This window comes from Gambusia affinis, linkage group LG12, assembly GCF_019740435.1.
Source record: "Gambusia affinis linkage group LG12, SWU_Gaff_1.0, whole genome shotgun sequence".
Classification (NCBI taxonomy): Eukaryota; Metazoa; Chordata; class Actinopteri; order Cyprinodontiformes; family Poeciliidae; genus Gambusia; species Gambusia affinis.
The window spans coordinates 3,684,499-3,709,148 of NC_057879.1; the positions used below are offsets into that span (position 1 = coordinate 3,684,499).

General features: G+C 40.0%; 3 protein-coding genes across 4 annotated transcripts; 1 reads left to right on the plus strand and 2 right to left on the minus strand.

Moving 5' to 3' along the window:
• The first annotated feature begins 116 nt into the window (after nt 1-116).
• On the plus strand, nt 117-9,324 carry zbtb41 (zinc finger and BTB domain containing 41). Of its 2 annotated transcripts, XM_044135351.1 has the most exons (11): nt 156-452; nt 2,652-3,830; nt 3,972-4,179; nt 4,727-4,796; nt 4,954-5,101; nt 5,234-5,363; nt 6,221-6,316; nt 6,515-6,621; nt 6,729-6,834; nt 6,965-7,053; nt 7,778-9,324. In XM_044135351.1, the coding sequence occupies exons 2-11, from the start codon at nt 2,687-2,689 to the stop codon at nt 8,419-8,421; spliced, it is 2,742 nt and encodes a 913-aa protein (XP_043991286.1). In that variant the 5' UTR covers nt 156-452; nt 2,652-2,686; the 3' UTR covers nt 8,422-9,324. The 2 variants fall into 2 exon arrangements, with proteins under 2 accessions (XP_043991285.1, XP_043991286.1); XM_044135350.1 differs by having other exon boundaries at nt 117-452; nt 4,954-5,363.
• Nucleotides 9,325-11,316: 1,992 nt separating this feature from the next.
• LOC122841805 (complement factor H-like) lies at nt 11,317-17,141 on the minus strand. The gene is made up of 9 exons (XM_044135352.1): nt 16,981-17,141; nt 16,682-16,870; nt 16,401-16,556; nt 16,089-16,277; nt 12,839-12,886; nt 12,466-12,627; nt 12,216-12,380; nt 11,654-11,679; nt 11,317-11,497 (listed from the first exon to the last, which is right to left on the minus strand). The coding sequence occupies exons 1-9, from the start codon at nt 17,036-17,038 to the stop codon at nt 11,486-11,488; spliced, it is 1,005 nt and encodes a 334-aa protein (XP_043991287.1). The 5' UTR covers nt 17,039-17,141; the 3' UTR covers nt 11,317-11,485.
• Nucleotides 17,142-18,886: 1,745 nt separating this feature from the next.
• Nucleotides 18,887-24,505, minus strand: LOC122841806 (microfibril-associated glycoprotein 4-like). The gene is made up of 7 exons (XM_044135353.1): nt 24,480-24,505; nt 20,959-21,217; nt 20,650-20,793; nt 20,435-20,473; nt 20,048-20,144; nt 19,579-19,746; nt 18,887-19,207 (listed from the first exon to the last, which is right to left on the minus strand). The coding sequence occupies exons 1-7, from the start codon at nt 24,488-24,490 to the stop codon at nt 18,951-18,953; spliced, it is 975 nt and encodes a 324-aa protein (XP_043991288.1). The 5' UTR covers nt 24,491-24,505; the 3' UTR covers nt 18,887-18,950.
• Between the last annotated feature and the right edge of the window lie 145 nt (nt 24,506-24,650).

Here is a 24,650-nt window from a genome sequence, read left to right on the forward strand (position 1 = left end):
AACATCATTCAAAAGCCCTTTATTTAGACGGAACACTGTAAATTGGGCCTGGCGCCACAATTCAAATTTCCGAGGCAAACGGAAGGCATCATAACTTCAACTAGTCTGATTTCATTCAGACTACATTACCCATGATTCTTTTGTGTCCACGGAAGCTTTCCAAATGTCATCGCAGTTGAGCTTGTCAGTAATCGCGTAACATGTTAACTACAGGAACGGACTCAGTTGTCATTTGGTATTAAGACGTTTCATTGAGCTTCACGCAACTTTACGTCTGGACAGAAGGACAATAGCCGCATCAGCCAATGGGGGAGCGCTTTGTTTCGGTGTCCGACATTTCTGGTGGGGCGTTTCAGCTAGAGGCTCAGGAAATTATTATGCCCTCTATTTATTTCCCATTATTATTCCCTTGCGCTAAAAACGACAATATGGAGGCCTCTCACTCGTATTGGGTAAGAATATTTTGAATACGTCCCGATAACAATGTGAGTTCATTAAGTCACGATAAAGGTCGTTTGTCGACGCTCTCCTCGGAGGGGGGCCCGCCCGTCTCACTCATAATATGATGTTAGGGGGGTCCTTGAGGTGGAGGGGGAAATTGTAAACACAACCGTTATTATCGCCGAGAATGAAGCCGACTTTATTACGCTGACTGCCGTAGTTAGTCAGCGACTGTCGCTTCTTTCTGCGAGGCTGCCGACAACAAATAACTCAAACAATGTAACAAGCGTCCATGATATATGTTACTACGCAACATTGTTAAGCTGTTGTTACATTTTATTTACACTTGGAAACAGTGTTACACTTTTGGTGTTGATTCCAGGACTGTTTTACTTAAGTAACTTGTTAGGAATTGTGTCAAAGCTTTTGATACTCTGGGTCCAAAGCGAAATTTGATTTAGGTGCTGAGCTAAAGCCGTCAAATAGCAGCAGCCATCACATTGTAGCCCGACACATGATACTTAATAATTAAATGGTCAGACAATTAACTAGACTGATATAATAAGTATGCCTTGGCAAATACCTTATGAGCAAAAACTACCAAAATGTCACGCTGTGTACACATAAATGTTCCCAGCCAAATAGACACATTGTTACAGGAATTAGAAATGGCTAGATAAGGCTTTGCTGATTTTCTGATTCAGATTTTTCTTTTTCTGATAACTGCAAAAGATAGGAATGTATTTTTTAATTAAAGTTATAGCTTTGCATTCTACAATAAATGAAGGAACTATTCATCAGAGCGTATGCCCCTTACCTTTACCGGGTTTTTAAGAACCTCGTAAAGGTTCTTAAAATCCTTTACCAGGTCCAAACAAAATGCATGTTTGGACATTTACAGACTGTAAATGGAGAGAGCTCTAAGCTTTGATGCATTTTGTTACTAATGGAAAGAAAAAAAATGTATTGTATTACATACAGATCAGAGCAAATTACAGGAAAGTTAGCTGATTCTGAACACTGCTAATTGACTGGTTGATCTCTAATAACAGTGTTATCAAAAACATTTACTTTAGTAAGTTTTATTTCAATACACTGAAGACATATAGAATGACCACCTGCTGAGAACAGCTGCAGATTTCAAGGTGTGATGTTGCTTTGCATATCACACCTTGACACCGTTTTAAATCTGGAGAATAACAAGCTGATGCTTTCTGAGTAATTAGTCAGATCATATGATTTTAGTTTTCACACCATGACTCCCTGTTCTTTGTAATGAAACAACGAAAATGTTATTTATTGTAATGAAGAGAAAACTAGAGTAGCCCTCTTTCAGCCAGCTGACCAGCGGAGCATAGCAATATGTGGCGATGGGCACGGCAGGAAAAAACTTGCTAACTTTCACATCTCATCAAAAAGACTTTGAACTGTGGAAATTGTTTAACAGAAAATTTCTGAGCTTTGAAACATAAACACTTTTAACGCCCACTAGAGATAACGTGTTAGTACTTAGAAGACTGTTCAGACTGCATGTCAAGATTTTCTTTCAATTTTTATTTTTGCTATATTTGTAACCTAATCACACACTAGAGCTATAGGAATAAGTATATCAGTAACAATGGTTCTGCTGGCATAATCATCCATATATAAAGATTTTTGGTCAACAGTTCACTATCATTGGCTATGTGTTCTACAGCTTTGTATTTTTTTGTGTGTGTTTATGATGTAAAGCACTTTGAACTACCTTGTTGCTGAAATGTGCTATACAAATAAACTTGATTGATTGATCAAGCATATTTGAACAATCAATCAAATAAACTTGATTCATTAGATTCAAGTTTATTGAATCAAATAAATTCAATGTTTATTTGATAAATATTCAAATGAACAAATATTGAACTTGTACATTTACACTTTAAATGTACAAGTGGTACATTTACTGATTCTCTGAAATCAACAAATGTTTCAATCTGGTATGAAAAAGTGTTTAAATTGAAGCTTTCCTGACCTACTTGAACTCAAATAAAACCTCTTGAGGTCTTCTCTCCTTGAGAGATGTCAAAGACTCATGGCGCCCTCTGCTGGCCTAGGAGCCCTCAGCAGCTACTTGATTTATGTTATGCCTCTGTCCAGCTTTGGTCGAGCCATCAGAACTAAACCCTGTGATCAACTCCAGTGTCCAGTTTCATTGTATTTGTTGTGTTTTGCAGCACTGATCAATTGTACCCCGACGTTCATCTCCATAATGAAGAGAAAACCAAACAGTATGGTTCTTCCAAAGCGTGGGAGGCTGGCGACAAACTCATCCGCTGCAGAGGAGTGCAGTATCCCCTCGAACCCCAATACCGTCCAGGATTCGTCCCTTCCTCTCAGACGCCTCACCATGTCACAGCACAGTGACAACCTCCTTGCGTTTCTGAACGAGGACCGGACCCGGCAGAGGTTCTGCGATGTGTCCGTGTTGGTGGGTGGGACGGTTTATAGAGCCCACAAAGCCGTCCTGGCCCACGGGAGCAGCTACTTTCATGCAGAGCTCTCCAAGAACTCGGGCACAATGACTCACGTCACTCTGGACCACGTGGAGGATTCGGTTTTCCAGCATCTGCTCGGCTTCCTGTACACGTCAGAGTGTGCCGTTGCAGAGACAGACCTCCCAGCTCTAGCTGAAGCAGCCAGGTTCTTGGATATGATGGACGTATTAAAGCTCTTGTGCGAGGACGGGAAAGCTATCTTTTCCCAGGGAGAGACGAGGGAAACTGAGTTAGAAATTCCCTCCTGTGATGCTGCTGGGGCGGACGCAGAGGTCCAGAGCACCCTAAGCAGCAAAATCTCCCCGCAGCACAGTGTTGCTGAAAGTACTAATCCAGCTTCAAGTAGGGAGGTGAAGACATGTCCGAAAAGTGCTACCACGCGGAGATCAGTTTGTTCAAGAAAAACACCCTCTAAGCATAGGAAAGACAATGGAAAGTACTGTATCAGCAATCCTACGGAGCAACAAAGAGTTGAATCACCAGGGAGACCAGATGAACACAAAGTGGACGGTGTTTTGGAGGTTAATCGGGATGTGAAAGAGACCCCCAAACCGTCTCAGGGCGATGACGTGATGGAGGAGGACACGGAGGAGGACGAGCAAGATGTTAACGTTGGTGCTGTTTCGCAGAAGAACATTTGTGAGGCTTCTGGAAATGACAGGATGGCTTTAGAGGAAGGTTCACACACTGACAGAACAGAGGCCCCATCCGGGCAAGATAGGGACGTTCACATGCCTCCAACAGCAAGCACTAACCAGAGTCCAGAGTATCCTGAGGGTCTGGCTCCAGTTATCATCCAAACATCCAGCAAAAAGACTCTTAAGTGTCCCAAATGTGAGAAGACTTTTGATCGTGCAGGTTGGTTCCCTCGGAGTCAGATTTAGAATGTTCCTCATGTCTTTAGCATGCAGATCCTTTCTGTGTCTCTTGTCATCTTGGTTACAATCAATAATTGCCTGAAAGAAGTTATGGCTTGATTTCCTTTCTCTGGACTTGTAGGGAAATACGAGAGTCACACCAGAGTCCACACAGGAGAGAAGCCTTTCCAGTGTGACATATGCCTCCAGTGCTACTCCACCAAGTCCAACCTGACGGTGCACAAGAAGAAGCATGCAGGCGATGCTCCTATTCCAAAGAAGGAGCACAAGTGTCCCTTTTGCAACAAACTCCATGCCAGCAAGAAAACTCTGGCCAAGCATGTCAGAAGGTAAAACACAAGCCTGTCCGGTCGATCGACCTGCAGTCATTCGGTTTTATAGAGGCAGTCTGTCTCAACAGAATGCTAATACTTCTGTTCAGTCATCATGCCAAAAGATATGGCATGAGTTTCAAGTAACTTTTGAAACTTTGGTTTGAAAGTTATTTGACTTTGAAACCACAGTCAAACTCCAATGTGTCTGATTCTGATTTATGTAAAATTAAGTCAAATGTCGGATATGGGTAGATGAGCTTTTCCATATGTTGAGTTTAAGTGATGTGTAAACAAGGGATGTGCCTATAAGAAAGTTTGGGCGGATATCAATGTCTGATATGAACATTGTTGTCATGGATGACAACCAATATTTACCGATTTTCCATTTTTCTATCCTCTCGATAACGTGGGGAAAAAAACAACATAAAAAACCCGCCGCTGTCATTGATTCTTTACTTCAGTTAAATCCCACAATCCTGCGCTGCGTCACTCTGACTGTCACATGACCAAGCAAGAAGCACATGGTCAACCCGAACCCTCTCCACTCTCACCATGTTTCTAGGTTTCATCCCGATCACACTCAGGAGTTTTTTGCTGCGAGGAAAAAGAAGAGCGAAGGCTGGAAATGTGCAGTAAGGACCAGCTTGTAACTTGACAGAAGTACATTTGTACATTTTCCGAATCATTCACACGTCGGCACACGCCGATCTGGATGACCAAAGCAGATCGTAATCGCATCTTACGCCGCATGAAATGCCGCATCTTAACTACCCGTACACGGTCCAACAGATTTGTTCGAAGACGTTCAGCCGCAGGCCTCACCTGCAGGAGCACATGATCCTCCACACCCAGGACCGGCCCTTCAAATGCTCCTTCTGTGACGAGTACTTCAAGTCCAGGTTTGCGAGGCTGAAGCACCAAGAGAAATATCACTTGGGTGAGACACATCCGAAGCCCTTCCGTTTTTGCTGGTCAAAATCTTTACAATCCACGTTAAGAAAAAAAAAAAAGAAAAGAAAATGGTGTAGAAGATGTTTTTTATTTTATTTTATTTTTCTCCAACGTGCAGGTCCGTTTCCCTGTGAGATCTGTGGACGGCAGTTCAACGACACCGGCAACAAGAAGAGGCACATAGAGTGCACACACGGAGGCAAAAGAAAGTGGACCTGCTACGTTTGTGGGAAATCAGTGAGGGAAAGGTACAGTTCCACCTCCGATGCTCCCCGGGCCGCGCCATGGAAGGAGAATATGTCATTACAATACTACTGTGGAGAATTCTGATGACGACATCGTCAGCAGATGCGATCTCTTAATGTTGATGCCTGTGTTTGATTTGTTTATATCACAATAAAAGATTCAATCAATAAATATCTGTATAGGCAAAAGAGGATGCTGAACCTCAACGACCCGCATTGGAGTCGATACAACAGACCAAACAATCGATGATACCAGAAATCTCACACCAAGGCAGATATTGAATACTGAACTGTTCTTAGTGATTGCACTATTACACGTAATAATATTCCAATAGCTAAAATCGTGCATCTTAAGTTTAGTTCTTTTTATTTTGTATATTCAGTGCCAGAAAAAGTGTGTGTTTTTTTGTTTTTTTTTGCATTTACATTTATAATCAACATTTCTTTTTATTTATGTGATATACCAGCAGGTACAGCTTTAAATGTGCTTATGAAGAAAAAGAATGCATACATTTCTTTATGCATAAAAAAAAGCCTTCTGAAAGCATATTTGTGAAAATTATAATATCGCCTTCAGAAGCCCCACCTGTGTGTCATTTAGCTTAATTGCGTGAGGTGTTTGTCGACAATTGAAACCAAATTGGCTGCGATTGATTTTACTTAGCGGAGTCCGAGGAAAAGGGGGGACGGTTCTGAATGCACGAACCAAAGATGCCCCCATTTTTCTCTCAGTTCACAGTTTTTGCACCACTATGTCGGCCTGTCACATAAAATCCCCTAAACGATATGTTCCGGTTTATGGTTGCAATCTGACAAAATAGCAAGGCCATAATTTATTCGTTCCGTCTCCCTCCCTTCAGGACGACGTTAAGGGAACACTTGCGTATTCACAGCGGAGAGAAACCTCATCTCTGCAGCATTTGTGGGCAAAGTTTCCGTCACAGCAGTTCCTACAGGTGGGAGGTTTTTATTATTATTATTATTATTATTATTATTATTATTATTATTATTATTATTACTAATTTATTTTTTATGTATTTAAAAAAATACATTTACTCCCTGATCACAAACACTTCAGACTTTCAGTATGGCTGGTTCTGGTGATCAGATTAAAACAACAACAAAAAAACTCGTCTGTTTTGTGTTTGCAAAAGGCTTCACCTCAGAGTTCACCATGACGACAAGCGCTATGAGTGCGACCAATGTGGGAAAACCTTCATACGCCACGATCACCTGACCAAGCATCAGAAAATACACTCTGGTAAGTGTTGAAGGCCTCAATTCAGATTTTGTCTCGTCCACCCGGGCCTTCGGTAAACGTCTGGTTTCTCTCTGATGGTGAGTTCAGTGCAGCTTGTTTGTTTTTAGGTGAGAAAGCACACCAGTGTGAAGAATGTGGGAAGTGCTTCAGGCGCCACGATCATCTGACAGTGCACTATAAAAGTGTTCATTTGGGAGAGAAAGTTTGGCAGAAGTACGTCGTCCACATCACAGATTTATGTTTTGTACTAGCAATAGTATACGACTCTTCCTCTCTTTGCCCTGAAGGTTTGATTTATGCTTCTGTCTGAATTGTATTTTATTTCATTTAATTTTTTTCTCAGATATAAAACTGCTGTGCATCAATGTGAGGTTTGCAAGAAAGAGTTTAAAGGAAAGTCCAGTTTGGAGATGCACTTCAGGACTCACTCAGGTAAAATCAGGACTCTGGCTTTAATTTAAAATACATTTTAAATTAATGTTACAATTAGTACCAATACTGATATTATAGAAGTAGTTATTTTTTTACTATTATTCTGAACTATTTTCTTCATTTCACCCATAAATAATAATAATAATAATAATAATAATAATTATTATTATTATTATTATTTTTTTTTTATGATTACCTTAAATCACCACATGGAATTAAGCCCAAAATTATTCATAACCTTGGCAGATTTAAAATGAACTTTCATTTAACCAAGATGTTTGTTTCTGGTAGGAGGTGAGGCGAACGTCACTCTAAAAATACAAAAGCTATTCAAAAGGAGCAAAAAAAGTGTTTCCTTTAAAGTTTCAGTAAAAGAATTGCAGATGGAAAATGATTTATAACTTCTACGTTTTATTAATTTGTCATGGAATCACAGAAGGTTGAACCTCTGTGTTAATGGCTGACCAGCTTTTTTGCGTGTTTCCACTTGTATATTGTTCATTTATCTCATCTGCACAATCAGTAGGCAAGAAGTATTTTTGAAGAAATGACGCCTAGGCGTTTGAAAGACGCGCAAACATTTAGTAAGGAATCTTACGTTCGCTTTATGAAATGTAAAGTTGATTTTTTTTTGTTGCTTGTCCTCCATGTGGAAACTACAGATTGGCAGGACTCTTGAAATAGTTTCTGCTCTTTAAATGCGTGGTCGGTTTTTGATCCACAGGCGAGAAACCCCACAGATGCCCTGAGTGCCATCAGACCTTTCGGATCAAGAAGACCTTAACGAAGCACATGGTGATCCACTCGGACGCCCGTCCCTTTAACTGTCCGCACTGCAGCGCCACCTTCAAGAGAAAAGACAAGCTGAAGTACCATGTGGACCACGTGCACAGCGCCAGGTTCACCGAGCCTGGCGCTAACCCTACCCTAACCCTAACCCCCAGCCAGGACAAAGCCGCCTCCGCTCCTTTTCAGGGAACCCCCAAGTCGGCCCCGCGAAGCGCCTCCAACCCGGCCGCCGTCTGCATCCCCGTCACTTTAGTCCCTGTTCCCATGGCAGCGGGAGGTCCGGGAGACCTTCACCCCCACCGGGCCGCCTCTCTCTCGTCTCAGACCCACAGCGTGGTAAACGTTCAGGCTCAGGGCCAGCAGCAGCAGCAGCAGCAGAACCCCGGCTACCAGGCAGCAACAGATCTGGCTTTCTTAGAGAAGTACACCCTGACCCCTCAGCCGGCCAACATCGTCCATCCCGTAAGGCCCGACCAGATGCTGGACCCTCGAGAGCAGTCGTACCTGGGGACGCTGCTGGGCCTGGACTCGGCTCCCTCTGTTCAAACCATCTCCAACTCCGATCACACTCACCGATGAATGAATGAATCCGGTGGGAAATGCGCAGATTTAGGACAAAAACTATGTGAGCAGCACCCGACCCGGTTTGATTCAAAAGTAACGCCCAAAGAGAGACGCTGACGCACTGACTTATTCATTATGATTTCTATTTAATCTTTTATATAATTTATATCGGCATCATAATTTTTAACAGATTAGAAGATTTCATTTGATGAAATTTAAAACGTAACAAGTGCTTTAAGCAGCTAAGCTGCTGATGAATGAACTTTGTTCTGTTAAACTAATGGTACGTTCTCATTTCCTGCTTGGGTGATTAATTTATCCTCTTAAAACTAACTGAACAAATAATTAACATTTTAACTTGCATCATGAACAACCAAAGCACCTTTACACACTGTAGTGTGTAAACAGACAATTCTGTCATTTTAATCCATAGAACATTAGAACATTTTCTTTTTAGTATTTATCAATTTTCTTTTCTTTTTTTTATAAAAAGAAAGCCATTAAGTTAAAATTTATTATAAAACAACACCATTAAAGATCATAACCTGTGGACAGCTCTTATTTTTTGAAGAGGGACAGTATTTTGTTACGTGCAATATATATTGTTTACTATGGAGAGCCATTTCAGCCAAAATGAAACAAATAAATGGGTAAAATAAATAAATAAAAATGGAAAAATTAAAAATGGCTAAATGAATCTGGGAATAAATAAATGCATAGATGAATAAATATAAATGGGAATAGAGATGCAAATTTTACCCATTTATTTATTCAGTTTTGGCTGAAACAAGTAGAAATGTCTCTACACTGTAAAAAACAAACTTAGCGGGTTATCAGATCAACAAAAGAATATCATGTACTTTTAACTAAATAATTTCATGTTTCAAACAAAAATGTGATACAATCATGTTGGATAAACAAGAAATTCAACAACTTCACGTTTATGAAATTTAATCATGTTGAGATAACATGATTCATTCCAGTCAGACTGATATAGTGCTGAAGACGAGTGAGATCACGGGAGACAATCGTTTTTGTCTCAACTTGAATAACGTATTCAAGTTGAGATCAATTTAGTCAGATTCATTTCCCTCCAAAGAGGGTCTAGAGAGATCAGGGGATCACAAGAGATTATGAGACATCACTGTTTTGTGCCTGGGAAAACTTCAAAGAGGTTTAAGTTACACATTAAACTATAGATATTTGTTTTTCTCTGCAGGGCACTATTGGCATTTAAGAACTGCACTGAAACAGTTCTTAAATTTCTTTCAGCATTTAAGAACTGTAAAAAAGGTCTTTTTTTAAAAAAAGTCTTTGAATTAACGTAATTAAATCATGGAAAGGATTTTTACACGATTAAATAGCTTTCTTTCAGCATGAAGCATGTTTGTTGATTTAACTTAATTTTCATGAGTTGGATCAACTTAATAATTAGTGTGAAGGAATCACTGTAACATAAGTTGGTTTCTCCAGCGTGCTGTGGTGACGCAGGGTTTTAGCACACTGCACGTTTGGAGGCCTTAGTCCTCAATGTGGACGTCGCTGGTTCGACTTCCGGTCCTGGTGACCTTTGCCATTTCCTCACCCTGTCTGCCTACTGTCTCAAAAAAATACGAGCCACTAGCGCTGCAAAAACTCTTCGGAGAAATAAAAAAGGAAAAAAAAGTTGGTTTCAACTAAATTGGCGTTAATCTTGGTCAAGCATTGCACATTATTTGGGCTGGTTCTTTTAAATTACATTGGGTCCAATCAACCTTAATAAATTAAATTGAGCCAACTTATTTTATTTAAATTAGACTAACCATAATAAATTAAGTTGATCTAACACATTTGCTTTAAATAGGAGTAACAGAATTACATGGTGCTGAAATAAAACAAAGTAATCAGGTGGAAAACCTTTCCATGATTTTTTTTCATGTTCATCCAAAGAGGTATTTTTTTCAGTGTTTTTGTAGAAGCAGCGATGACATGGACATTCCTGCTGCCTTGTGTAAAGGTTAGAATGAGACAGTGTACCGTGTTTCCATTTCCTATAGAATTGTGCAAATTGAAATAATGAAAATAAATTTGCTTAATGGAAACGCGCCCATTTAGAAATAGAAAAGATAAATAAATAAAAACCTCGTGTTTTTCCAAAGGAGTGTGAGTTAGAATGAGGCCGTTTTTGAGCCGTATCGAAATAGATGTAGGCTATTACAAAAACAAAACAAAAAAAACTGCAACGGAAACACTTTTTTCCCCATCGCACGAGTCACATGATCAACAGCCGGATGTTACTGCCGGTGGAAAACGATGAAGAAGATGACAAAAGTAATAGGAGTACTGGCCTTTTTTAAATTTATTTTTTTTTTTATACCCCTTTCTGTGGACAGCGTGCAGCTCACAGTTTCGCACACCTAATAAAAACTTATGCGTCCTGTTGAATCGTGTTCTGTAAAATCGCCGAATACAATTATTTCCCCAACATGCCGCATGTAGCCACTCCCCAGTATCAACGGCTAGACTCTCCAAAACGCAGACGTCTCCTCTGATTGGCTGGTAGCTGATGAGCGCCATGGCTGAATTATGAATATGCCGTGTGACTGTTTACATCCGTCTCTGCAAATATTTGTAATGACTTATCGCATGAACAAGCTTATTCACGTGTTATTCTAGTTTAATTTCTTATTTAATGAAAACATCACAATTGTGAAATTGTGTGCGTGTGTGTGTTTTTTTTTCTATTAGCAAAATATTGACAAAATTTATGCATAATTTGTAATGCAAATGCAGCTAGTGATGCACAAGTTTGTAGTGAGTTTGTTGCAGTGCCACAGTGACCTGGTTTGGATAACAGACTGTTGATTTTTTTTTTTACAAATCTGGGGTCTTATTTTGCCTTCTAACTTTAAATACAGATATAGACAAACATAAACATAAAAAATTTGACTTTATTGGTATGCTTGAACAGAATGAAAATATCCAGCCTGGCCGTTAGCAACACATTCAATATCAAGTTGTTTCAAATGGGTTCATGTTTCCATTTGTTGTCAGTCCATCAGTTCAGCCCAAGAGAGCCAGATCTTTTCCCAATGGTGTCTCAGCATGTACCCTGGTTACAGTAAAGACATCAAAAAATAACTGCTTTAGATGTTCATACAAATAGATACACAAAAATAACACAGTTTTAATAGGGGTACCTTGAAATACCTGAAATATTAAGAGCATGTGAGCAACAGAAACATCTTTAAGTAACACAAATACTCACAAAGTTTATCTGGGCCTTGTTGCAACCTGAAAAGAGAAAAAAATATATACATACATTTGAATTTTTATACATTTTTATTTCAATGTCTGCTTCAACTGTGGTTAACTTCAGCCAGTATCCTGCATGTTTCCCTGCTGCAACGTTGCTCAGTCTGTCATCAAGGTCTGCAGAGGCCTTTCAATGAACCAGTTCTTCAATTCTGACGTGTTCAACATGTAAACAAACGCTGGCTTGCAAAAGTATTCATACCCCTTGAACTTTTCCTGTTTTTGACACATTATAACCACAAACATAAAACTATTCCATTGGGATTTTATGTGACAGAACAACACAATGTGGTACAACAACTGCGACACAACTAAGATTTTATTATGTTTTTGGCAGAAATTTACTCCTTTTTTGTATCTACAACGGTCCTAATACACAGTTGTAAAAATGCGACAGGCAATAAGCAAACACAATGATGCGTAAACTGCAAACTCTAAGAAACTCTGTTAATGACCTGTTGGTCTATCTGCTCCAGTGTTCTAACCATCTAAATGGTGCTTATACTGATACTTACATCTGGATACACTGAGTTTCATTTCAATGCACCGAACCACAGCATAGTTGGTAAACCTCCATTTATCAAGACATTTCCGTTCCTCTGTGTCCCCATTTCTGATAAATGGATTGGTAGTATCTAATAGGTCAGGATATACTGTAGTGTTCAGAAGACAGAAATCCTCTGCAAAAAAGGAAAAAAAGAAAAAACTTTTCTTTATGTCTGTTTTTTTTTATATGAAACAGTTTCAGTGTTGTTTTCCTTCTACCTTTACATGTCGGGACTTCGGACCACGTGCCTCCTGTGTGACACACCACTGTGTCAGGACCCACTAACTTGTAATATTCCTGACACGTGTATTTCAAATAACGCTGCTCATGTGGCTCGGAAAGTCCGTTTGTAACCTGAGGGAGCTTTCCACAATTATCGACTGTAAAGGAAGAATAGAGTTTTATAAAACATTGGGCTGTTAAAGTCGAGTTCCTTAGATAAACAATTCATCTCACACAAATCAACAAATCCCTCCGTCTGACTCGGCTTTGTATGTTGCAAGAAATGTGTGAATTACTTACATGGTTATTTCCATTACGTTCTAGATAATTACATTCAGTATAAATGAAGAAATAAATGTGCTCATTTACTGGATACGAATGGCTGAGTGTCGGTGGATCCGGTTTCGGCAATAGGTACTAGAACAAACAGAGCAGAGGGAGGTTTTCATATTTGTTTGTTCTCTCTCACAGTGTTTAATAAAACATAAAATATTCATTTCACGCAGATTTTTTTTTCTACTTAGAAATTTTCTTTTTAACATACACAACTTACTTTTAATATTTAAAGCAAATACTTTTTGAAACGCAGGACTAAATGTGCCTGAATAAAATAACATCATAACAAAGGAAATCACCCACAGATGTTTTTTTTTTTTAACCAGCAAATGTTTGTCCTGTCTTTACTGGGGCATTTTTTGTTTTTCTGAACGACTTTACCATATGAAATTGTCAAAATACCAAAACATTTATTTACACTGCATTCTTTCATTTGGAGATATCAATGTTTATATGTTGTGGACATTAAGTTTTACGTAGCCCATAAGTGGTGCCGGTTTCTGACACAGGCGACAGCCCAGGGCGGCATATTGTGGGGTTGGGGAGGAGCATAAGCGCACCTCCCAAATGCATGTCTGACAGAATGATCAAAAATTCCCATCTCATAAACTCTGAAAAGTCCTCTCAGAAGAGATGAAGCACGACAGAGGGCGCGCCAGCATCATATTAAACCCTAAGCTGATGAAGAACGGGATGTCACTGAAGTTCATGTGAATGCAGACAGACGAGTTTAACAGGGGCGGAGCATCGGCTTATTTTGGGGAGCAAAATGAATACGTAGCAATAATATTATAACTCAAGTAAAAGAAAAAGGCAAAGTGCAGTAAAACTACTCTTATAAGTACCTTTTCCCAAAAAAGTTACTCAAGTGAACAGTGACGTGCGGTCAGGGGAGGCAGGTGAGGCAGTCGATTTTTATTTGTTCAAAATCGCTGAATTTTCTTATTTTCCCATTCAAATGCTTGGAAGCGATGCCGGTGAGGCAGCAACGAGCTCTGCCTCACCTTGGATTGCGCAACCCCTGGCTCTGCGCTGGCTGCTAAGCGGAGAGAGCATGTTGCTGTACGGCGTCAATAAAATGGTTTAAACAAATTTAATATGTGAACTTATTTCCAATAATTTAGCTTATGTATATAATGTACAGTGCTTTTTGTCACCAACTGTGTTTGTGTAACGTGTTTCGTGTAATGAGCGATTATAAACGGCAGAGAACAGGTTCGAGGTGAGGCAGGCAGTTCTCTTGCCTCATGGCAGGGGGCGCTCAAGATCCCAGACGTTCGTCTTGTTCACTCCTCAACTGCCGAGTAAGTGACAGCGAGCTAGGCTAAACGATTCGGGAAGCAAGTCAAGTGCAGCGATAGATTATAATAGAAATAGTGATTTTTTTCCCCTCTCGCTTATCCCGACTTTCGACATGGATGACTACATTACAACTGTTGTAATGTAGTCATCCATGTCGAAATGTGTGTTTTGTGAGCTACAGTTTGTATGTGTAAGGATGCAGAAGTGAAACATAACCTGTAAACTGCTGTCAATCTATGCATCTATTTGCAAATCTGATTCTGATGACGTCAGTGCCTCACCAGCTATGAACCTCACCGCACGTCACTGCAAGTGAATGTAACAAGTACTGCCCACTTTTGAACAACGATAACATCAGAAGCCTAGAGGGTACTAGTTAACAAGCTTAACGTGATATATTGTTAGCTAGTCATCTTTTAGCTAACATTACCTGCGCACAAGACCGGCGCGAGCGTCTTAGCGCTCATTTTGCGTTTACATGCGGCTTGGAAACGCAGGTTACGACGGATTAAACAGTTTTAACTGCTGGAAAAAGTGACAGAGGACACAGATATGGGAAGTGCGGAAGCCCCTACTGTATCAAATCGATGTAACCCAGTCCAAAATAAGAGTATTTTGTATTGAGTTAAGTTCATGGAAGGAATAATAATTTAGAATGTGTTAAGCATGTTTGCTTAAATATGTTAAAGTTGTTATAAATACGTGTTAGCAAAAAGAAATGTATTTAAAACCGTTTTATAGGAAAGTAATCTTCACTATATTTTATTTTGAAGGGCTTATGTTTGTAGGAGGAAGTGGAGTAGAACAAAGCAATTTCATTGGTCCATGGTTGGCTGAGGGTCAGGGAGAGACAGAAAGAGAAAATAGAGAAAAAAACGAGAGAGGAGAGATAGAAAAACCGCGCTGAAAAAATGTGGCAGAGTTAATGAGACACGAGTGTTTTTGTATATATTTAGGCTTTCAACTCGACAGTCTATTTATAAATATCGACTCTACACTTTTGTTTGTAGCTACTGTGATCATTTCAAACCGGAATTCGCTGTACAGTAGGTGCAAGCAATATGTAATGCTCGCTAGCGCATTAGCCTAATAGCATTCATTAGCACAGTGAATGGACATTGAGTACTGTGAGCTAACTCGGCTAACAGAAGACTTAACTAATGTTTCCGTCGTGGGAGCGTTACAGAATTGAGCCTAGTGCAAAGAGATGAGCTTACACTGAGTCTGTGACTGTGCTGGAGGACTGTCTGCGCTGGATTTTCTTGCTGTTTTCTGAATCCTGTGAAGGAGCTGAAGACATCTTGCCAACCGGACTAAGGACAAGTTAAATTTCAAGAAGGTTCAAGGTTTTCTCTGGAGTAAGGTACCAAATTCCACGCTTCATCATCACATCAGGCCTGCAACGGGTTTATTTTTTTGGGACTATATTTCAGTTAATTATTGCCGGCTTAGGTGAACATTTAAGTGTGGGCCCACATTGAAAAACAGGTTTTGAAACCAAAAGATTGAAACATCTAGTGTTTTTTTTTGTGAACTTATTATTGTGTTCAATATATGTTCAAAATCTCATACAGGTGTGTGTTTGATTTATTGTAGAATAGTATTTGGAGTTTATTATTTTTGGTCAAAGCTATATTATTGAGTGACGAGAATAGAAAAGTACTGGAGCATTATTATTCCAAAGTGAAACTTAAACAAAGGTTTAAACACGAGAGTGTTATTATTTATAAGTTAATGGGTTTAATGAACTCAGGGGCCCTTACCTACTTCATTGCGGTATAATTGGGCTACATCGATATAGTAATAACAGAGAGTTGGCCACTCGGAATTAAAAACAACAAACAGCTTCCAGTCCAGGGGGGTCACGGCTGACTCTGTGGGCCGGCAATGCGTCTTCCCCCCACCCCCATGCCGCCGCGCCTATTCATGTAAAATGAATACCATTGGCAACATAGTGCGTCTCAACACAATGACCACTTACTGCAATGTGGAGTTCCGACCCATTCTCCAGCCGTGCAGTTGGCAATTTTTTTGGACTGTCTGCCCTCTGTGACAAATCCATCTCTGCACTGATACTCCACTTTGGAAGAAGCTTCAAACACCTCCTGGTATGCCTGAATAACGACAGCATCAGGGACAGCTGGCGGCTGGCCGCACGCCGTGGTTTGTCCTGTGAATAAACTGTGACAGTCAGTCGGAACGGAAAAAGGCGTTTTTGTGTTTTTTGTTATATATATATATATATATATATATGTATATATATATATATATATCCAACAGGTTCAGGACTTACTCTGACAGGACGATACCTTGGACCACGTCCCACTGTGGCACTCCATATTCTGGCTGTTTAGAAAATATCCTTTGTCGCAGTTTATTTCAAACGAACCGTTTTGGTATTGCATGAATTTGCCGTTCGGAATAACCGGAGGAAGGCAGGCTGTCTCCACTGGGAAACAGGAAAAAATATAAACATACAGACTTTTTTATTTTTATTTTTTAACATGATTAAATAAGATCAGAAGAGTCATTCATAAATTAAAAATAAATAAATAAATAAATAAAAATCCTTACAAGCACACTCCGGTTTCTCGGACCAGTGGCCATCTTGACACACGATTGTCACCCACCATCCCTCCTTTGTGGTTTTGTATCCCGCATCACAGGTGTATGTTACATGTGAGTCATGAGGATAAGATTCTTGCACCGGGATAAAATAACCGTATTCTAGGTTGGGAACACCGCACGGCTTTTCACTCACAGCTGAAATAGACAGAAAACTGTCAGAGATCATGTCAGCAGCAGCTTCTTCTCTAAAATAATAATAATAATAATAATAATAATAATAATAATAATAAATGAACGTCTCTTACCATGCAGCAGTCCAGGAATCCAAACCAGGAGAGCAAATCTCAGACCCGTCAGCCACATGTTGTCAGGAGTCAAATCACAGCCGTTAGACTGCGGAGTTAGGAGCTTTGTTCAGATCAGATGCCTGTTAATAATTAAGGCATTTCCCGCACACAGAGATAAGAAGTGAAGAAAGAAGTCAACATTGCATCGAGCTGCTGCTGCGGGGCTGTCAATACAAATTGTGCAAGTTGGGACATTTTGGTCCCAACTTGTACCTGAACATAAACACAAACTATATGCTCAGGTTTTCTTGTAATCTCACTACAGGATTTCTATGATGACAATAAAGGTTATTATTATTATTATTATTATTATTATTATTATTATTATTATTATTACTATAAGTGATCTACCCTGTCTGTTGGAGAAAACAATGTGTTCAAATATCTGTTTACTATCCAGGTTTCGACAGTGATTTCCCAACACGGTGTGACAAACCAGCCTTACAAAACACCAGAGCACAATGTCAACAAACTGGTTCAGAAGAGATTCATCTTTGAGCATGGACTCTCTTGCGCGATTTCAGGTTGAGTGCAGTACAGCAGGTTGTTTGTTCTTATTTCATCAGGCTGGCAGTAAGGGATTGATAGGAAACGTCTCCCAGGACAGACACTTTTCCCAAGTCTGGATCATACAATGCATTTCCCCCCACATGTCAGCACATGGTCAAATACATTCATTTGCAGAATTTGGACATTCAAATGACGTAGTAATGAACCTCATTGTTACATTAACTAATCCGCTACACTGTAAGAAACAAAACAAAATGTAAACACCAGCAGAATTCTGTCATAAAATTATGGATAAAACATTTGTTTTTCTGTCACAAGCGGCTGTTTTCACCAATTCTTTTATTCGCAGCCACTTTACATGAAATTGACAGTTTTAAGTTGTTTTATAGTTTTCAGATATTTCCTGTCACAACAGTGTTGTTCATCACGTTTACATACACAAATATTCTTTGTATTTTATGGAGACACTGTTTCTGCAACAAGAACAGATTATTTAAGCTAAAATTAATCTGACCACTTGGGGGCGCCAACAAGCTGAACATTAAACTGACCTTTTAGAAACCTCCACAATAGTGTTGGATTAGCATCCATCCATCCATCCATCCATCCATCCATCCATCCATCCATCCATTTTCTGTCCTTGTCCCTTAGAGGGCTGCTGGACAGAACGCCAAAAAAGACCCGAGCAAAATAAATAAATAAAAATAAATAAAACAGTTTAAAATTAAAAACGTCAAATTCTTCAAATTCAGTGTGTATGTGATGTGATCATAGTGTGTGTGGAGTGATGAACAGAAGATGAGTAGGATAAAATTAATCCTAAAATATCAAACCTTTTGCTCTCTGGGTTTTTACCTTCAATGTTTTTTCAAAATTGTTCAATTTGAAAAGGCTTAATGACGTCACCCATCGCTGTTTAGGCTGGACGGAGCTAGCGCAGTTTGACCAATAGACGTCATTTACCCAGAATGCTTTGTAGCATGAACGACAAGGCGACGACAATATTCTTTTTTACATTTTATAAAAACTAAACAGTCTACAGTATTATTATATTATATTGTTTTTACATGTAAAATAAATATTTCTCAAATAAAGTGAATTGTTACAACTAATCCTGGATCCCTTTGGGACTTTGGTCACTTCCACTAAAACGTGATCTGAGAGTTTTTCATGTTGGGCACAAGAACGAGTTGTACTAGAAACCAGAGCTAACAGCTTACAGTGCCTGTCATAAGTACGCTTTATATACCCACTGAGGGGTTTTTTTGTGTTGTGTTTTGTCCACTAGAGTTTCTAAATTAGAAAGTTGACACCTTTGGGGAATTTAGATGAAAAGAGAACACAGAAGAGCTGATCTGTTTAGACTTTATTGCCAAACATTCATGTTGGACACAGTGCTGGATGTTTGAGCTGCTGATTTACTCAGCAGGGCGAATCTTCATGCTGATGGCCTTGAGAGAATACATTCTGCCCTTCCAGCTGTTCCAGATTACTCCGACCTCATGTCTGGTCCCCTCACTGCCCCAGCTGTAGACTCCGTTTGGGTTTCCGTACTGGCATGTCGGACCGGACCAGAAAGCTCCCAGGAAATGTTTTGGACAGTTTTCCGACCCGACGTGTTGATAATTGTCGAAAGTAGCAAATTTATGAAAATGGAGATATGTCAGGGAGTCTCCTGCAAGAAAATATTGAAGTTGAAGACGCATACATTGTTTATCGACCTTCACCTGTCTGAATATACTGAAAAGGTAACTGCTTACTGGGAACACCAAGACAAAAACGCAACAACAAATCAGTCAAGCTTTATTAGAGGTGTCCAGTCCATATCATCATTGCATAAAAACATCAAATCTAACAGGATAATAGAAAACATGCTGTAGAGTATAATGCGAAGAGGTCGCCAACTATACACCTCCAAACTCCATATGACCCTCATATGAAGTTTGGAACCAGTTATTGAGGTTTCCCTGAACTCTCTCTGTAGTTTCTTCTCCTCACAGTTACATGTTTGTGACTTGCTGACTCACAGCTGGTTCTGAAACCCACCTGCTCCTCCGTCGATGTAACCGGCCACGTACAGAGGATAACCTTCCCACTCAGGACCCACACTGAACGAGGAGTAACGAGCGTACGCCTTGTTTCCTTCAAAGTCCTCCATGTCCACTACCAGCTCGAACTTTTTCTGACGGAATAAGTTGTGGAGTTTATCCAGACCTGGAAGAAGAGTTACAAAGTTCAGCTTTTTTCTTTTCTTTTTAACACACTTCAATGTTGTTACTGTTTATGAGCTGCTCTTCACGTGAGAACAGGATGTCTCACATTAAAGTTTCATTTAAAATACAATTGATTCTTTTTAAAAAAAAAAAAGGTTTATTGGCTGTAGTGGCCTTTATTTGACAGTAAATTGACAGGAAAGAGGGTAATGAGAGCTGGGGAAGACATGCAACTAACGCCATCAGGCCGGGTCGTGAACCCAGCCAGCGTCTGCGGTCAGTGTTTCCAGTTCGGTTCTCACCAAGCCAGTACTCTCCGGCGGGATTCCCGAAGCCTATCTTGTAGTCTTTCCACTTCCTGTAGAAGCTAACCGTGCCGTCCATCCTTCTCTGGAACACCTGGCGGGAAGAAAAGGTGATGAACCAACAGATTTCTGAAGCAGTCTTCAAGCTCAAGGAGTTGGCATTGGCCACATATCATGCACCGTCTGCTGAGCTCTTTCTGCTTCGTGACATTGAAAAAATAAAAATAAAAAAATAAAAAATTCTGACTAAACTTTAAAAACTTGAATCTTATGGACCAAATTCAGTCTCAAAATTAATAAAAGTAACAAAAGCTCACCTGAAGGACATGAAGTGTTTTTATACGACAGATAAAACCAGAGCGTGATCTGAGTTCAGATACTCACGGTCCATCGTCCTCCATGTGAGTCCATGTCACAGTAAACCTGCAGACACACAAACTGAAATCTTCATGCTGCTCTGGTGTCTGTCTGTGGTTTGGACTATTTGATGGATGGGAAACTGATCAACATGAACAGGTTTCTGGGAAAATTGTGAAATATGTTCCCTGTTTTCCCGTTAGACAACAAAGAGTCTATAATTCCAACAGATGTGAATGTACCTGGACACCAGATGTGGATCCGATGGGATAGATGGTGTAAACTCCACTGGGATTGCTGGGATTCTGAAGATAAACGTCGCTGCAGTCCAAAATCAGACTGCTGGCCAACAGAGGAACCAGCAGGAGGAGAAGAGCTGACAGCAGCTGCAGCAGAGGAACACGTTGTGTCTTTACCGAATATTTCTTCCTGAAGTTCGTATCGTGAGGCTCCAGAGTAAAGCAGAGAACATTTCCTGGGAGAACCTCGTGTCTCCAGAGAATGTTTCAGCTCCACCAAGGAGCATTCAGAGTTGAACGTGCTGAGCTCACCTTCATATCCAGAGTTGTGCTGTTGCTGCTGCTGGGATGTAAAACTGTGATGGATGTCAGCTGGAGTTTTTCTGAGTTCTGCCGCAGGAATCTGACGACAGTCTGAGGGTTCTCACCTGCTTTTATCACCCACAGATTAATAAATGACCGAGCAGCTGCTGCTGCTGCTGCACACCGATAACACTTCAAACTGGACGGGTGGAAACATGAGTCCTTCACAGCTGTGGGCTTGAGGCTGACGGCAAATGATGACTGAGGTCTGAAACAAAAAACATAAAAACACACACCTGACGGATGGATTAAAGCTGTTTAAAAAGTCAGAGAACTGAGTTCATTTTGATGTCATTTCTTGAAGGTTTACACAGAAGATTCCTCAGGGGATATTTCATTGAGCGAACGCATGGCACTTCCCCTTATTGTCTGCTTTCTGTGTGCAACATGTGAGCTGTCAGCACACAAAAAAATGATTTCATGCCACATATTTCTGTGTGTTTTTTTAAAATAATGTCCATAAGTTTCATAACTGTAATCTTTCTTTTACTGAGCCCTGTATTCTAGAGTTTTTGTATTTTTATGTTACCTTTGGGGCTGCACAGTGGCGCAGTTGGTAGAGCTGTTGCCTTGCAGCAAGAAGGTCCTGGGTTCGATTCCCGGCCGGGGATCTTTCTGCATGGAGTTTGCATGTTCTCCCTGTGCATGCGTGGGTTCTCTCCGGGTTCTCCTGTCCAAAAACATGACTGTCAGGTTAATTGGGCTCTCTAAATTCTCCCTAGGTGTGAGTGTGGGTGTGAATGGTTGTGTGTCCTGTATGTCTCTGTGTTGCCCTGCGACAGACTGGCGACCTGTCCAGGGTGTACCCCGCCTCTCGCCCGGAACGCAGCTGGAGATAGGCACCAGCAACCCTCCTGACCCCGTTAGGGAAGAAGGGTGTAAGAAAATGGATGGATGGATGGATGGATGTTACCTTTGCAGGTAGCCCTGCTAGCTGCAGTTAACCATGCAGATCAGAGGATGTGTATTGAGGTTAAACCTCCTCAGATTACAATTATAACAATAATTAACAATTATTAATTTCTTTAACAGTTTTAAGAAATGGGGTCATTTGGATTCAACAAGTTTTTCATTCGGTGGGCGATCTGGAAGGGTCGCATCGCATGGACCCCACATGTGTTTTTTTTGTTTTTGTTTTTATAAGTTTTTTTTTATGTGAGTGGTTTGGGGAATTGACTCTCTGACGGTACAACTCCGCCACTTCCTCTCTGTCTGACCGTGACACTTCCCACGCTCCTCCTGAGTGACAGCTAAGATCGTGTAAGGGTTACCGACTTACTGAATGTGCTTTTGGGATATTTGTAGCTCAGCAGCTTGGTTCAACATCTGTCCCATATCCCACACCTAAATGGACGGGAGGTTTCATTTCATTCTCATTGGCTGATCCTACCATCATTATCTATGTGTGTCATGAAAAACAGCTGCAGATAGCGATTCAGAAATGTCTGCTTCTCTGCAGGGTATCAGGCATAAGCAATCTAAGCAGCTGCTAAGTGGAACTGCTATTTTTAAGCAACAATTTCTATGTCATTATATTAACAAAAACACACAATTTCATCAGTTGTGATATTTTAAACTAATAATATATGTTTATGATTATGATTATGTAGAAATTATTCTTTATCCAGGCAAAAAGGCGGCTACCTGGGAGCCCCCTGGTGGCCACTGCACACGTCACTGAAGTCTGCATCCAAAGCTCCGAAGAGAAGTTAGCAAAACAATGTCGTAAAAAAGGACTTAGGAAAAGAAAGAGGAAGAATAGAAAAAAAGTCAAGATAAGGGAATGTTTTCATGTCTCTTGGTAGTGTAAACCATTTGTGGAGCTGGTAATAGAAAAGTAGCTTCATAGCGGCCTTGAGAGGTGAAGTTCAACTGCCAAACATGCTATGTTATGCTAGCGTCTTTGTTCTTGTGTGAAACTGAGTTTTAACTTTAAGTGGGTTGATTTTCCGAGGCCAGCTATACGCCGGGGATAAACGGGGCAGTGTCCCCTCAAACAAATGTCTTGTCCCCTCAAATGAAACCTGTCACAATTAATGAACATCTCCTTATCTAAGGTTCTGCAGCGCACCGTGCTGAGCAGATTATGATCTATTCCTGTCTGTCTGCGGTCGGCCTACAGCTGAAACCCCTCCGCCTCTAGTAAACAGCCAATCAGCATTCAGTATTCAAATGAGCCTGATGTGAGCAAGATCCCGCTCCCTGCTAGCGGGCAAAAACCTGCCTGCCAACAATGGCGGCTTTTTCTACCAAGTTGTCAAAATGTTAAAAGTACATGAAAGGAACACAATGTTATTCTAACACTACAGCTACAAAACAAGGCCCAAAGTTTCACAGTTTGTTCAGTAAAATGTTTTAATTTTAAGAAACCCTGTGACGCTCTTTCACGGATAAAAAATATTAATTAAAAATGGAAAACCCACACCAAACTTGGATTCATTTATAGAAACCAATAAGAACTTTGTAAGGCCTTTTAAAGACTGTATCTATGAGCGCTAGGAGTGGCTAACAGGTAGCACTGAGCACAACAACCTGTGGATTTAATGAACAAGTAATGGGTGAGTGTTACTTTTCCATTACATTCTCCTACAGAGTTTAGTGAACATTTTTTTTTCTTTTAACTACTATTTGAGTAGTTTGGATTGATCTTGAGCTTTACTGGAAAAGCTTTACATAGAAAAGCTAGCTTTACATACTAGCTTTACATAGAAAAGTTTTGCTAAATTGCTGGCTGTTTACATGTGCCTGTGAAATTTGCTAAAATATACATTCATATACTGCTTGACAGATGCTGCATTTTTGCTTTATTTATTTTCATGTTATTGGATGCCTGTGGCTTGGTGTGGCGCATAGTTTTTAAATTGTCCTGCACTGTGTGTGTATTGTTCAGGTATAGTTGATGTCTACAGAAGGTACCGATTGAAACACCGTGGCACGCCACTGAATAACAAGAATTAAAACTTCTCAATGTTTGGCATTTTCTAGCCAAATGTTTTTACATCAGGCTACATGGCTGCTACATTAATATAGCAATGAACTACTATGAGCTGCGGCTGGCGATATGTTTGTTTTATGTGGCTAAAACATTATTTTTACATCAACATCTAAGTTATAAAACTTCTTCAGGAGCACTGTAAAAAATATTTGATGGCACAGAATTAGCTCAGAACTGATCGACATTCTCACGTGAGACAGACTCACCTAGTATAAATTAAACTTTTATCTATTGGAATTACCGAATAGAAATCACTTTAATCAAAAGTATATCATGAAATATACAGATAAACATACATATCTGATGGTGTGGGATGTTTTCCAATGACATATTGGATGAACAAACTTCTTTACATGTGACTTTGATTGCTTTACTTTAACATAAACACTGCAATTGCAAAATTGTGTTTATTTTCTTATTAGTTGAATATCAAAAAGGTTTTGTGCACATTTGTAATGGAAACATCTCTGCTAACCTCAATGGCATTTCTAACTATAGATGTCATTAGCTTATGAAATTGATCCCGTCTTATTGAAAACGGGGCTTTCAGATACTGACGTGACCTTTAGAAGTCAGATAGGTGCCAGTTGGAAGCAGCATTGGATTTTTGAAACATTATAAACAGGACGATAAAGGCAGAAAAACA

Bases quoted from the DNA above. Each gene is read 5' to 3' on its own strand.
- zbtb41 (XM_044135350.1), top strand. From the start codon at position 2,687: ATGAAGAGAAAACCAAACAGTATGGTTCTTCCAAAGCGTGGGAGGCTG. The intron at 5,364-6,220 runs GTACAGTTCCAC...CCCTCCCTTCAG, and splicing joins GGGAAATCAGTGAGGGAAAG to GACGACGTTAAGGGAACACT. The intron at 6,317-6,514 runs GTGGGAGGTTTT...TGTTTGCAAAAG, and splicing joins CGTCACAGCAGTTCCTACAG to GCTTCACCTCAGAGTTCACC.
- LOC122841805 (XM_044135352.1), bottom strand. From the start codon at position 17,038: ATGTGGCTGACGGGTCTGAGATTTGCTCTCCTGGTTTGGATTCCTGGA. The intron at 16,871-16,980 runs GTAAGAGACGTT...TGTCTATTTCAG, and splicing joins GATTCCTGGACTGCTGCATG to CTGTGAGTGAAAAGCCGTGC. The intron at 12,628-12,838 runs GTAAATGAGCAC...CTTCCTTTACAG, and splicing joins CACTCAGCCATTCGTATCCA to TCGATAATTGTGGAAAGCTC.
- LOC122841806 (XM_044135353.1), bottom strand. The intron at 20,794-20,958 runs GTGAGCTCAGCA...CCTCTGCTGCAG, and splicing joins GCACAACTCTGGATATGAAG to CTGCTGTCAGCTCTTCTCCT. The intron at 20,145-20,434 runs GTGAGTATCTGA...TCTTCCCGCCAG, and splicing joins CACATGGAGGACGATGGACC to GTGTTCCAGAGAAGGATGGA.